Here is a 13,473-nt window from a genome sequence, read left to right as displayed (position 1 = left end):
TGAGTTCTGGGTCCCTGGCTCACTTGAAGCCTGTGGTCTCCACTGCAAATGATAGCACCATGGTCCGGCGAGGGGCTTGGGTCGCAGGCACCGTGCCTGGCGCTGGTCTGCCTGGGGAATGGCCAGCCTCCCTAGGCCTCTCGCCCTCTATACTGGGACCCAGATCTGTGCAGGCCCTTCTTTAGTCACGGGACCAAGTCATCCCCAGGTACAATTCTGGCTTCTGGCTCAGAGCACCCTTTGGCTGCTGGTGGCTTCTCGGGATGACGCTCTGTCCATCACCATCTCTGTCCCCGGAAGGCTTAGCTGCCTCCTGCCTCTGCCTATCAGAACCACCTCTCCAGCAGCGTACCTGTGCTGGGCCCTGCTCTTCATTCCTGCAGCTTCACGCACAGCATGGTCCTTCCAGATGCACCCCCAGGACACCCCTCTGCCTTCTGACCCTTCTTTCAGATATCTCACATTCTGACCCGGGGTACTTGGACTGTGGCCATGCTGCCACTCCTTGTGCCCTTGCTTATGCCTCGTGGTGACCTAAAGTACTTGCCTTGGCCATTCGTGTGGTGTCCTCTGGGTGGGTTATGGCCTCTTGACCATGGTGCATCATCATTGCCCAGAGCTTTGGGAAGAGCCAGGACCCAGCTCCCCTGTGTGATTGGGCAGAGCCCTGAGGGCCGCAGACACTCCCTGCCCACCACACAACTTCTCCACTGAAGAACCTTCACTGGGAGATTGTTGCTATTTCTGGAGATTCATGGAAACGGCTGTTGGTCTCTGCACGTTAGGGGCACCCCTTGATTCGGGTCTGCTGCCGATGTGGTTTTGTTTGTTTGCTTTTGTATCCGTGTGACCATTAACGTAAGATTTTCTGCTGACTTCACCTATGTATGGCACATCAATTCCGTTTTGTCCTATATTTGATGCCTATGCTGGTCTTCTCATGTTCAGCTCACTTGTTGATTTGAAATCTCAGCACTGGTTGGATCCTGTCATCCAAGACTGTTGTAATTAATGTCAGGTTGTGGTGAGTGGCCTCGTGCCTTCCAGAGTGGCACGCAGCACTGACTTCACTGTCAGCCTCTTCCTGTGGCGTCTGTCCTTTGCACTGTTCATTAGTGCCCTTTTGAACAACAGGCCGGGTGCGGTGGCTCACGCCTGTAATCCCAGCACTTTGGGAGGCAGAGGCAGGCGGATCACAAGGTCAAGAGATCAACACCGTCCTGGCCAACATGGTGAAACCCCATCTCTACTAAAAATACAAAAATTAGCCGGGCGTGGTGGTGCGCGCCTGTACTCCCAGCTACTCGGGAGACTGAGGCAGGAGAATTGCACCACTGCACTCCAGCCTGGCGACAAAGCAAGACTCCGTCGCAAAAAAAAAAAAAAAAAGAAAAAGTCAGTCCATGAGAGCGGATCTGCCATCCACTGTGGCTGGTCTTGGAAAGCTCTCCACGGGGAAGGTGGCCAGCAGTGGAGGGGACTGGGCAGCTATTTAGTAGACGAGGTATAGAGAGAGGGATGGGATTCCAGGAGCTTCAGTCCAGCGTGCTTTGCTTGAACCACCGGCAGGCAGGATGGGGAGCATCTTGGGACCCTCAGACTCCCGGCGTAGACTCATCTCCTCTTCTGAGGTTCAAATGCACATTCTACTTGCCAACCCAAGCTTTCTGCCAAGTCTATTTCAGAAGGCAGTCAAAGCAAACATTTCTTTTTTAATTTTGTCACTGTTAAGCAACCTCCTAATCCTAAGGTGGTTTCTCTGTTAAACAACCTCCTAATCCTAAACTTCCTGGTGTGAGGAGGCCTATTCCTCTTTGGCCCTTATCTCCGTCTAGGGTGAAGAGTAAATGTTCCCTCACACCTCTCTGGGGGTCACACCCAACGACACAGGTCCTTTCCCCTTCTCCGTGTGGGCCTCTGTGCTTCCCTCTCTCCCTGTCTCCCCTTCTTCCTGATCTGACACAGCAGGCTCCTGCAGCCTTGGTGTCTCCTTTTCGTGCATGTTTGGCTTGACCCCACATGATGTGCCACCTTCTTGTTGAGTTCACTGTTCTCCCGAGTTCTCTGATGGCCCTGATTTTCTCTTCAGCAGGGCCGCCTGCCTCCGTGCCAGCGTGCAGCGGCATTGGGGCACCCGATGCTGACTTGCCCAGCTGGAGGCCACCAGGACACTGTGAAGTGACTGGCCCCATGGACTGTCACATTAAGCAGAGTGGCATGCATATCAGACAGAGTGGCAACTTTTTTATGTTACATGTATTTTTAGCGTGCTTTGGAGTTTTGTTTTATTTTGTTTTTTTGAGCCAGAGCCTTGCTCTGTTGCCCAGGCTAGAGTGCAGTGGCACAATCTCAGCTCACTGCAACCTCCATCTCGCAGGTTCAAGTGATTCTCATGCCTCAGCCTCCCGAGTAGCTGGGATTACAGGTGCGCACCACCACCACACCCGGCTAATTTTATATTTTTTAGTAGAGATGAGGTTTCACTATGTTGCCAAGCTGGTCTTGAACTCCTGAGCTCAGGCGATCCACCGGCCTCTGCCTCCCAGAGTGCTAGGATTACAGGCGTGAGCCACCGCACCCGGCCTCTGCCTCCCAGAGTGCTAGGCTTACAGGTATGAGCCGCCGCGCCCGGCCTGTGCTTTGGGGTTTGGAAGAGCGCACCGCGCGCACTTTATCATGGGTTTGTCTGACTTGTCGGGTGGAGCAAGACGCAGAGTGGTGGCAAGTGAGGAGCGTGAAAGGGACTGACTCCACCCCCAGCTTGGGAGCCATGGCTTGCGTGTGTGTTCGTTGTATTAATCTCCTGTGGCTTCCATGCACATCTGCTGCTCCCTGCTGCTGTCCATTGCTCGGTGGAGATTTTGTTTCACAAACTCAAAATGTGGATGAGGTAAGCTTGGTCCCTGTTCCCTGAGTGTGGAACAAAACATGAGGTGCCGCCTCGGAGGCCGTGGGGCCAGGCAGGGCATCAGGGACACTGCCAGAGGCCCTGCTTTGTCCCAGGTCTCACCTCCCCAGGGGCCCCTCGTCTGCACTGTCTTGCTTCTGGTGCTGCTTTCTTCTCTCTGGGTTGTGGGTGTTTTTCTTTTTGTCATTTCAAATAGTGGACTTTTAAAAACATATTTTAGAAATGGGGATATTATTCACCCTTTTAAAGTGTACCACTTAGTGGTTCTTAATGTACTTACAAGGTTATGCAGCCGTTGCCACTCTCTAGTTGCAGAATATATCCACTGCCCAGAAGGAAACCCTGTACCCTGGTGCTGGGAGCCCTCAGTTTACCTCCTGTCTCTATGGATCTTTCTACTCCGGACGTTTCATAGAAATGGGATCACATGCTACATGTCTTTCTGTGCCTGGCTCCTTTCACTCAGCGTTGGGTTTCAGGGTTCATTTGTGGTGTAGTGTGTGCCAGTCCTTTTTATGGCTGGATAATTTTCCACTGGGTGGATGGCCACATTTTGCTTGTCTACTGAATAGTGGATCTTAAAGTTTCCTGAGTCATGGGCTCCTTTAAGAAAGTCTGATGAGGCCGGCGTGGTGGCTCACACCTGTGATCCCAACATTTTGGGAGGCCGAGGCGGACGGATCACCTGAGATCAGGAGTTTGACGCCAGCCTGACTGACATGGTGAAACCCTGTCTCTACTAAAAATACAAACATTAGCAGGATGTGGTGATGCATGCCTGTAATCCCAGCTACTTGGGAGGCTGAGGCAGGAGAAGGAGAATCCCTTGAACCCGGGAGGTGGAGGTTGCAGTGAGCGGAGATTGCGTCACCGCACTCCAGCTTGGGCAACAAGAACGAAACTCCGTCTGAAAAAAAGAAAGAAAAAAGTCTGATGAGCCCTTAGGTCTTTCTCTCAGGAGAGCCTTTGAGAGCAGCTGGCCTGTACTTAGCAGTGTACCATGGTCCAGAATCCTTGAAAGCCTGTTTCTCCGTTTACCAGTCTTAGAGCCTTGAGAACAGGTCTCTGAGGAGAGAACTAGAGAGGATAATTGTGAGAGTAGAGGGGACGATGATGGCCTTCACCCCTGCTCTGTGAAGTGACCCCAAGGGGCCTGTGTTGTCTGTGTGGACTGTGTTGTCACCTGGTTTCCCTAGCAGGATTAGGTCTGGTGTAATACAGTAACAAAATGCAAAATAGCAGTGGCCCAAATGCCTCAGAATTGGCTGTCTTGTGGCAGAGACACCTAGAGGCTGGCGCCCAGGGCAGGCAGGACCCAGGTGCCTCCTGTTCTTGTGCTTGGCTGTCCTTGGTGACAGCTCCAGGCAGTGACTATTGAGGAAAGAGGGGTGGGAAAAGGGAAACCTCCTGCCCAAATCAGGCTCTTCAAGCAGGCTTCTGGAAGTCTCCACTACTTCCAGTGATGTAGCCACAACCAGCTGTCCTGTCCCAGCCTGTTTGCCTCCCAAATAAAACAGCGGTCTTGGCCGGGCGTGGTGGCTCATGCCTGTAATCCCAGCACTTTGGGAGGTTCAGGCAAGTGAATCATTTGTGGTCAGGAGTTCAAGACTAGCCTGGCCCACATGGTGAAACCTTGTCTCTACTAAAAATACAAAAATTAGCTAGGCCATAGTGGTGTGCACTTGTAATCTCAGCTACTTGGGAGGCTGAGGCAGGAGATCTCTTGAGCCTGGGAGGCAGAGGTTGCAGTGAGCCAAGATCGTGCCACTGCACTCCAGTCTGGGCGAGAGAGTGAGACCCTGTCTCCAAAAAAAAGAAAAGAAAAAAACAAAAAACAGAGCCTCTTACTGAGGAAGGAGAATAGAAGTCAGGCAGGGGTGAGCACCTGTCCTTGGCTCCTCTTCCCGCCTGGGCCTGGGCTGTGTAGATCCACTGTCACGGGAGGGCACAGGTGAGGCAGGAAGGCAGCATCCAGGTTGCAGAGCTGCTGGCCTCACCTGTGTGCAGAGATGGATGACAGGTTTAGTGTTGGCCACATCCGCTGCCTCCACGAGAACCAGCTGTTCTGGGTGTTGTGTTTTCTCCTCCAGGGGACCTTTCCTCTGTCTATTAGGGGTAAATTTCTAACCCCCCACTTTGGTTTAACTTTTTATTTTGAAAATTGCAAACACAGCACCGTGTTCTATACACTCTGCCCAGTGTCCCCTGTGGTTGACAGCTTGCGTGACCAGGGTACAGGGAGCAGATCCAAGAAACCACGTGAGCCCAGCGTGGCTCCCACGCCCGAGTCAGGCAGCGCCTCCTGTTCCCTTCTCTAAAGCCACTTTCTCTTTTGTCTCTCAGTGTTCTCTCGAGGCCTGAAGAAGTCATCCCAGGAACTGTATGGCCTGATCTGCTATGGCGAGCTGCGCAAGAAGATCGGGGGCTGTGAGTACGCTGCCTGTGGGGTTGCCCACGGCTCGTCCTGTCCTTGTCACTTTCGGGCTCTAGTGCCCAGAGTTGCTTCTATTTTCCCTCTAACTTTTATCTTGAAAAAATGTTAATAGAAGAGGTGAAGAATATGATGGCGGCCATGCTCTTTGGCTTAGAAGGACCTGTTGCTGACATTGGCTACATTTGCTGTCTTCCTGGACCATGCACATCACATGTGCTCGCGTGCACACGTGTCCACACTCTCTGCATTCCACTCGACTATGTTACGCCACAGCCCAGAATACCTCCACCGGCTCACCTCAGAGCACATTTCTCCTGTGTAGCCTTGATGCCATGGTCACACCTAGACTTTCAGCATTTACCAAACAGGAGCAGTCATCTTACCTAATTTTCTGCCCATATTCAGATTTTCTAAAACATCCCAAAATATCAGTCAGGGCTTCTGTCAAGGGCCGTTGCCCTGGATGTGACTGTGGAGTCTCCCTCGGTGTCTTTGACGTAGAGCGGCCGCACTGCCAGGGCTTCTGAGACACTGCGACGCGCCCAGGCCTTCCTCACTCAGGGCCTTGCTTGGATTTGTTCCAGTCGTCTCCTCAGGACCAGGTTCCCTTTAGACTTTTTTGACATGACCTCTAGGTAGGGACATGTAGCCTTACCAGGTGCTTGTGCCCAGTGTCCCTCAGAACCTGCTTCTTCTGCCTGACTTCACAGAAGAGAGTATGCCTGGGCTGTCCCGTGGGCACTGCAGGGGTGCACACCCACGGGGCTGCTTCACAGGTTCTGTGGGATACTGTGCCACCACGCCAGCTAGCATATCACAGCTCAAGGTGGGTGGTGGGGCTGAGAGGACAGATATGGAGTAGTCGCCCTGTCTGTGCCCGGCCTGCGCCACACTCTGACCCCTTGCTGTCCCTCCACACCTTGCTGTGTCCTGCGGAGTGGCTGCTGCAATCTAGTGTGGCATTTGTGTGTGGGAGGCCCTGCCCTCCTGCACTTCCCCACTGGGTCTGTCCCCTGTGGATCCAGCCACTCCTTCTCTTCCCTCCTCCAGCCTGCCTGTCCCAGCCTGCACCCATGTCCATGGGCCTTGTGTCCCAGCTCCTCATGCCTATTCCTGCTGCCTCTCATCTGCGCTCTCTCAGCCTCGGGAAGGAAGCATCCCAGGCCCCAAGGAGTTTACACCACAGCTCTCCCAGCTCTCATCTTCCCCAGAGAAAGGAAAACGCCGTCTTGATCATATCCACTCCTTGTTGCCTGGTCCTTTTGCACCACTACTTGTTCCTGGTTTCCGACCTAGAGCTTCTGAGAGGTGGAGGGTGTCCAGGTTCTTGGCATTTTGAACAAAGAATTGGACAAAATGCACAAACAAAGCAAGGAAAGAATGAAGTAACAAAAGCAGAGATTTATTGAAAACCGAAGTACACACTACAGGGTGGGAGTGGGCCCTGATGTAGGGGCTCAAGAGCCTTCTTAGAGAAGTTTCTGGGTTTTAAATACCCTCTAGAGGTTTCCCATTGGCTTGCTCCCTGTACACCCTATGTAAATGAAGTAGTGGCTCGCAATCAGAGGCTTAAGTGAAGTTACAAAGGTTACACCCTATGCAAGCATCTGATTGGTTGTGGAAAACAACCAATCAGAGACTAAACTGGTTACAAAGTTACACGTCTTTGCAAAGGAAGACTTGGCCCCAGTCTTGGGAAGACTTTTTCCCCAGCTGAAAGCAACCAATCAGGCTGCAGTGAAGGTACAAAGTTACACTCCTATGTAAATGTCTGGTTGCTTGCTGCTTTCTGCGACCAATCAGAGATACTTTCATTTTCCCATCTGGCATGCAGAAAGAAGGGGAGGGAATTGCAAAGGGAGTAGAGTCTGGTCCTTTTGTTACTTAGGTGTGAAAGTTGGGGTTTTCCTTTTGATTTAGTTCTAGGAAGTCAGCATGAATTGGCCTTAGGTTCCCTGCCTCTAGACCCTATTCTCCTGCCTCATAAGGATGCTCAAGTTTGATGAAAATAAATGACTCGATTGCTGAGTGAGGGGCACCCTGCTCCCAGGCTTCCAACCCTTCATCCGGGAGCAGGCGAGGTGGGGCACGGTGACCCCGTGGCATGCCTTGCTTGGCCGGTTTCCATGACCGATTCCTTTCTTGGTGCCTCGCCTGGCGACGAGAGCCCTTTCCGGTGCTTTTCATTCCTTCCTGAAGTTCCGTTTCCATCTGGCTTTGTTTCCTTTCTTTCTGAAAAACATCCTTTATTTTTTTCCATGTGGTTGTGCCGGCTGTGAATTCTTAGTTATTATTTATCTGAAAACTCTGTATTTCATCTTCATTCTTAAAAGATGTATTTGCCGGATAGAGAATTCTGATCTAACGGGTTCGTTCTTTCATCACATTGACGCCGTTGTCTGCTGCCTCTTAGCCTGTGCTGCTCTGATGAGAGGGGTCAGTGGTCATCTGTGTCCTCATTCCTCCGTGCCAGGTGCATTGTCTGTCTCTGGCTGCTTTGACAGTTTTGTCTATGGTTTTGGTTTTCAGCCTGGCCGTTTGTGGAGTTTTTTCCCCAAAACATGCAGAAGAATTCAAAGAATTTTACAATGAACACCCAAGTACCCACCACCTAGTTTCTCCAGTTAACGTACTGTAGTTGCTTTCTTGCACATCTTGAAGATAGTGAAGGGTCCCAGGCAGGTCACAGGAAATGGGGCGTCTGCTCTGGGAAACTCAGAGGGTGTCAGAGTCTTCATTCTGCGGACTCTGGGTGCCCTGGGAGTTCCACACTGTGGGCCGGAGGGTCATCACCAGACACTGTCAGTACGAGCCCAGCAGGAAGTGTGTGCGGGCAGGTGTGGTGCCTGCAGGAAGCAGCTATCGAGCCAGGCACACAGGGATGAGTGGAAGGCCGGCGCTGGGGGACCTAGGAGGGAGCTTTTGGGAGGACAGATCAGTAGGGCAGAGGCTGGATAGTGGGCTTGCCTGAGGAGGGGGCCAGGCCGGGGTGTGCTAGTCTTTCAGGTGAGCAGGGGGCGACCAGGGCAGCTGACTCGAATGTGTGAGTTTGAGGGAGGGGCTGCAGCTACCGTAGGGCTTTTATTCCAGAGGAACTTTATATTTGGTAATGGGATTTGAGTCTATATTGAGCAGAATTGTATGGGAATCTTCAGTGGCTTTGCTCCTAACTACGTCATGGTCTCATTTATTTATTTTTTCCATTTAAAGGTATGGATGACAAGAATGCGACAAAGCTGAATGAACTCATTCAGGTTGGGTAAGTCCCAGTTTCCGTGTGAAACGTCACTTCTCTGGGTGTTTGTGTTTATCCTCTAAAATGCAGAAGCTGAAATGTTCTCAGTGGGGACCTTCCGAGCTAAAACCTCATCACCTGTCAGTTATGTGCTCAGTCCCAACAAAAGGCGCTGGGTCCAGGGAGCGATGACTGCGCCTGGAGCCTGTACCTGCCCCAGGGAGGGAAGGAAGTGCCCTCTCTGGCCCCCTCCTTCCTGAGGGTCTCTGGCTGGCCGTTGTGGTCTCGACGCAGCCCTCAGGGCCCCGCTTTTTGTGCTCCTTTTCCTCCACCTTTGTGCGTGCTGTGGGGCTGGACCCCAGCTTCTAGGGCCTCTTCTTTCCATTGCATTTTTGTCGTGTTCTGGGCCACTTCTGACAGCTTCCTTGCCTTCTCGTGCCCCGGATGCTTCTGTCTCCGACTGGCTGCTCTCCTTCCCTCACACACCTGACTCCCGAGAGGGCACGTGCTCTCCTGGCCACACAAACACCCGGGCCCCTGATGGTCCGGTCGACATCTGCCCAGTTGCTGCTGTTGGGCTGCACTCCAGGGCAGGGACCTGCTACCGTACTCCACAGCCTGGGGGTTCCCTGCTCTACAGCTTGCGGGGGTCCCCACTCCACAGCCTGGAGGTCTCCACTCCTCAGCCTGGGGGGGTTCCCGTTCCACAGCCTAGGGGTTCCCAATGCACAGCCTGGTGGGGTTCTGTGCATGTGCATTTCTCACCTGGTGTGGGTCCTCACGGGTGGCCATCCCGTCTTAGATCTGTCCCGCCCACTGACCACACCAGAGCTTGACCAGATATTGGGTCTGCACAACCGGCCCTGATCTTTGTGGGTGTGCCCTGCCCTTGCACCCACTCCTGAAGCCCTTACCCATCTCTCTTCCATCCATAGCACTTTAGTCTTGGGCCTCTGGTTGCTTTTCCCCTTGGCCCTTCTCCCCTAGGCTTGTGTCTGATGACCTGGGAGCCCTCCTTGGCCCAGTGGGAGTAGTGCCTGCTGGGCCAGCACAGGCCTTCCGTCCAGTCCCAGCACAGCAGGTGTTGGGCATGATTCCCAGGCTCTGTGTGAGCTGCTACCAGCCTGCAGCCAACGACTGTAACTGGGTGACCACAGTCACCAGAAAGTGTAGCTTGCCCCAACACTGAGCAGACTTCCCATAGTGGGTCTAGGGTACAGCCAGGGGCCACCGGCCATGGGGAGGGTGCTCACCACCTTGCCCAGGCACCCCTCCCAGCGTCAGAGCCCTGCTTCCTTCCCACTCTCGCTCCTGCTCTACCTCCCTCAGGCAGTATCTGGCTTAGCCTGAGCAGCACTGGGCACATTGGAGGAACTGTCTTCAGAAGGCCCAAGATCCAGGGCTTAGATAGTTTCTGATGTCACCTAACCAGTAGGCAAGGGGCTGTCCCGTGAGGGAAAACACTGCCTCAGGATCTGGACTTGGGGCAAATCTTACTTCACCTTTTATTTCGTTTCCTCCATGATTCATGGAATGAAGCCAGAGTTCTGGGCTCTTTGTTTTATGCTTGAGGACAGTGCATGGGGTGGCCTGTCCGATGAGCATTCCTTTTGCCATAGCACAGATGTGCTGCTCAGCGGGGGCATGGTGGGCATCTGCAGCGCCATCTGCAGGAGAACTTATTTAAGAAATAGATTCCTTCTGATGACACAGGCACAGGCAGTTCCCAGGGCCCAGAGACACTTGACAAACAAATGCAGGTAGTAGCTTTGTTGAGGTCTTGGGCCTTTAACAAAAACCAAGGAAGGAAAAGAGAAGGAAATACTTACAAAAGGCATTCTAGGGACAACTGGGGGGCTTTGATTATGGGCTGTGTAGTTTCCTGAGTGATGACGGGGTTGTGGCTTGCAGGACTAGAGGTGCTCGCTAAAGTGTGCAGAGGGGAAGTGCCTTTTGGTATAAAGAACCCTCAGGTTGGCCGGGTGCGGTGGCTCCTGCCTGAAATCCCAGCACTTTGGGAGGCCAAAGCGGGTGGATCACAAGGTCAGGAGTTTGAAACCAGCATGACCAACATGGTGAAACTCCATCTCTGCTAAAAATACAAAAATTAGCTAGTCATGGTGGCAGACACCTGTAATCCCAGCTACTTGAGAGGCTGAGGCAGGAGAATTGGTTGAACCCAAGAGGCGGAGGTTGCAGTGAGCCAAGACTGCACCACTGCACTCCAGCCTGGGCAACAGAGGAGGACTCCATCTGGAGGGGGGAAAAAAAAAGAAAAAAAAACCCTCAGGTGGTTCTGCTGAGGGAGGGCAAGGAGCAGGCATGGGCCTGGGCTATGTCTGTCCTCAGTAGCATGTACAGCAGCGCCCCTCCAGCCTCATCCAGCAGGTGCGTGGACAGCGGCATTGAAATGTGGCATGAGCTTACGCAGCACGCTTGGTGCCATTTACAGTCATGCCATCTGCCACTCTGAGAACCAAATGAAGAGGGAGCCTGGCGTGGGTCCTCAGCTCCTCCAGGCCACGTGTTGGGCATGCTGGCCAGAAGGCGGCATGGCTGAGTGTCGGCTGTCATCCTCTGTTGTGCTCCCGCAGTGGAGGGGCCCTGAGATGACTTTGAGTGTGGGCCTGGGCGGTGGGCCTGTCAGCAGGATGGCAAGATTGACTGCCCTTTTTCTTACAGAAGCCAGTGTCAAGGGAGCCCACCTGGCTACCATTTTGTCTGGAAAAGACTGGGCAGGTGGCAAAAGAAAGGGTGGGCTCAGGTGTGGGCGCTGATGGGGAATTTGCCCGTGTAGCCAAGGATTTTGGCAAATGGCAGGTGAAGGCAGTGCTGGCTCCTGAACAGAGTGCTGCGGGAGGCCCCGGCGAGAGTGGAAGCCTGCACTAAGGGACCTGGCCACGCTCACCGGGCTGTCTGGGCCACAGCCTCACCCGTCGTGTTGTCATCCTCCAGAGAGGTGTGAGACACGGAGAAAAGTTTGGAACAGCATGGTACCAGCAAGGAAACATTTCTGTCTGCACCCATAGAGAGATCTGGGGCAGAAGGGCTGCTGAGTAGTGTGATCATTGGTTCTAGAAATGTCTGGGTACCTGTGTGTGCCTGGCACAAGAATGGGTGCTGGTTATGCAGTGGTGACAGCTGTGGTGTGGCAGCTGATGCAGGTCCATTGAGCAGGTCACCTTAGTGTGTGGTGTAGGCATGTACAGTAACTGGGGATGAAAGTTACCGTGAAATTCACGTGGCAGGTGGGTGCAGACATGGCAACTGGCAGGAAGGGAACCTGCCTGGGGCATCTAGGGAAGGCTTTTCCAAGGTGGTGGCCAAGGTCTTAAAGAAAGAAGCGAGCAGGGGCCACACACAGAGGTGGGGAATCACCTGGCCCAGGGAAAGGAAGGTGGGAAGGAGGAACTGGGTCATGGAAGCCTCAGGAGGGGAGGGGAGAGGAAGCGTGCAGAGCTGAGGCTGGAGGGCTGGGCCAGGCCTGGCTCTGAGCACAGGAGGAGTTCCAGTAGCTCCCACTGTCTCAGGAAGGTAGTGTAGAGTTTGCAGCAGGAGAGCCCCTTGTTCTGGGTAAAACTGTGCCTCTCGTTCCCTGTGGAGAAGAGATGGGGATGCTGTTGGAGGTGGTGTGGTGTGGTGTGGTGTGTACGTTATTTTTTTTCTTTCCTTTTTTTTAAATAGAGGTGGGATTTTGCCTCTATTAATTTAATTTAACTTTACAATTCTAAAACCAAAAGAGCCCAGGCTGGTCTCAAACTCCTGGGCTCAAGTGACCCTCCCGTCTTGGCCTCCCAAAGCACTGATATTACAGGCATGATCCTCTGCACCTGACCCATTTGTTGCTTTAGTATTTTAACTTTTTTTCTTTTTGGTTTTTGTCATACAGTTCTGGAGGTTTGTTTTAAGACATTTTAGTTTTTGAGCAGTTTTAAGTTTACAGAAAAATTGTGTACAGAGCTGCGCCCCTCCCCTGCCCCACACATGATTTCCCCTGTTATTAACACTGTGTTGGTTTATTTTGTTTTGTTTTATTTTGTTTGAGACGGAGTCTTGCTCTGTCACCCAGGCTGAAGTGCACTGGCGCGATCTTGGCTCACTGCATCCATCTGCCTCCCAGGTTCAAGCAATTCTCGTGCCTTAGCTTCCCCAGTAGCTGGGATTACAGGCACCCACCACCACGCCCGGCTAATTTTTTGTATTTTTAGTGGAGACAGGGTTTCACCATGTTGGCCAGGCTGGTCTTGAACTCTCAACCTCAGGTTATCCTCCCGCCTTGACCTCCCAAAGTGCTGGGATTACAGGTGTTATTAACTATTTGCATTTGTGTGGTCCTTTTGTCACAATTCATGAGCCTTCCTTGACCCTTCTTCATCACCCAGAGTCCATAGTTTGCTTACAGGCCCACTCAGCGTTGTGCCTTCTGTGGGTTTGGACAGATGGGTAATGACATGTGCCCACCCTTCCGGCATCACACGGGGGCAGTTTGCTGCCCTGAACATCCTGTGCTCTGCCTGTTGCTTCCTAGTGCCCCCAGCAGTCTCTGGTCTCTCTCTCTGGCTGCACCCCAGCAGTCTCTGGTCTCTCTCTCTGGCTGCACCCCAGCAGTCTCTGGTCTCTCTCTCTGGCTGCACCCCAGCAGTCTCTGGTCTCTCTCTCTGGCTGCACCCCAGCAGTCTCTGGTCTCTCTCTCTGGCTGCACCCCAGCAGTCTCTGGTCTCTCTCTCTGGCTGCACCCCAGCAGTCTCTGGTCTCTCTCTCTGGCTGCACCCCAGCAGTCTCTGGTCTCTCTCTCTGGCTGCACCCCAGCAGTCTCTGGTCTCTCTCTCTGGCTGCACCCCAGCAGTCTCTGGTCTCTCTCTCTGGCTGCACCCCAGCAGTCTCTGGTCTCTCTCT

The 13,473-nt window shown here is 53.1% G+C and overlaps 1 protein-coding gene across 1 annotated transcript in view; it reads left to right on the top strand.

Moving 5' to 3' along the window:
• Positions 1-13,473, top strand: part of CRAMP1 (cramped chromatin regulator homolog 1) — a 67,219-nt gene that overhangs the window by 18,378 nt on the left and 35,368 nt on the right. The window contains exons 4-5 of the mRNA XM_025371146.1: positions 5,252-5,335; positions 8,553-8,601. Coding sequence (XP_025226931.1) covers positions 5,252-5,335; positions 8,553-8,601 — 133 coding nt within the window. The remainder of the gene's footprint in view (positions 1-5,251; positions 5,336-8,552; positions 8,602-13,473) is intronic.

Source organism: Theropithecus gelada, chromosome 20 (genome assembly GCF_003255815.1).
Source record: "Theropithecus gelada isolate Dixy chromosome 20, Tgel_1.0, whole genome shotgun sequence".
NCBI lineage: Eukaryota > Metazoa > Chordata > Mammalia > Primates > Cercopithecidae > Theropithecus > Theropithecus gelada.
Note: the sequence above shows the minus strand (reverse complement) of the source record. Positions and strands in the feature narration are given on the sequence as shown.